Raw genomic sequence first — 1,070 nt, 5'->3', positions numbered from 1 at the left:
TGTTTTTAGTAATTAAGTAGAAGAAGAAATCATATTTGGTAATATCTAAACTCAGTCTGGTTTTTACTGCACTTTGGAATTATCACTAATTTTATTACACATTCTAGCTTGTTATATACAACATATTTTCATCTTAAAACTAATGCCGTTTCTCTCCCTGGTGAATGACTCCAGTAATTACAAAACCACCTAATTGATCTTTTATATTATTAACTGGCTTCTTTGGTGAAACAGACAAGCACTTTTTATGGCTTCTAAATTATTTTATTATTTTAGTATTCTACAAAAAGAAACTGTTTTTTTACTTCAAAAGGATCACATTTAACCTGATTCCTCAAACTTCTCACTGAATGAATTCTTGTCTATAGATTTTACAACTATGCTATGGTGCATATAAGTGCTTTGAGTTTCTGTTTTATTTCAATCTATTATTTGTGTTTACAAATTATGTCTTCAGCATTGAAAGCTCTGCAGAAAATCAGGAAGTGTTTGGTTTTGAATACATTGCATTTCTCCCTCCTCCTGTTTTTATTTGTTATTGCTCCAGTCCGTGCGCTGAAGCATGACAAGAGCTCAAACTCGGCAAACTTCCAAGATGTGGAGGATACGCCTGGCAGATGTGTCTTGGAAGAGTCCGAGAGTCCAGGTGAGAGGCATTTAAAGATGGTCACCAAGTACCAAGTGATAAATCTGACACAGCTTTTGGGTCTGTAAAAAAAGCACATTGTAATGCTGTTTCCTTTTTAGCAGCTGCAATGTCAAATTAATGGTCACCTCCAGGGGTCACAGTGTGGAGCTGTTATCCTTTCCTCTTTCATCAAGAATTCAGGTCTTAGAAAGGATAAAGGCTTTATGACCAAAAAGAAAGCTGACACTACTAGTTCATTATAATTAGTTTTGGACTACCCTGCTTACTTAATATATGCACAATGTCTGACCCTTTGAAGGTAGCATGAGATTAGGAAAAACTGGAAGGACTGTATATACTGCAGTTGAACGTAGCAGTGAACATTCAAACGCTGTATCTCTGGAGGAAAGCAAATTGGTGGCATTAAATAACTTGATTCTTT

General features: G+C 35.4%; 1 protein-coding gene across 1 annotated transcript; it reads left to right on the top strand.

Annotated features, from left to right (window-relative positions):
* Positions 1–531: 531 nt before the first annotated feature.
* LOC104163488 (WD repeat-containing protein 72-like) lies at positions 532–714 on the top strand (the record flags this gene model as incomplete). Its single annotated transcript, XM_009702514.1, has 1 exon — positions 532–714. A coding segment is annotated over one exon (183 nt), but the record flags the coding sequence as incomplete, so codon positions are not given.
* Between the last annotated feature and the right edge of the window lie 356 nt (positions 715–1,070).

This window comes from Cariama cristata, unplaced genomic scaffold, assembly GCF_000690535.1.
Source record: "Cariama cristata isolate BGI_N322 unplaced genomic scaffold, ASM69053v1 scaffold16416, whole genome shotgun sequence".
Taxonomy (NCBI): domain Eukaryota; kingdom Metazoa; phylum Chordata; class Aves; order Cariamiformes; family Cariamidae; genus Cariama; species Cariama cristata.
This window is presented reverse-complemented; position numbering and strand designations above follow the sequence as displayed.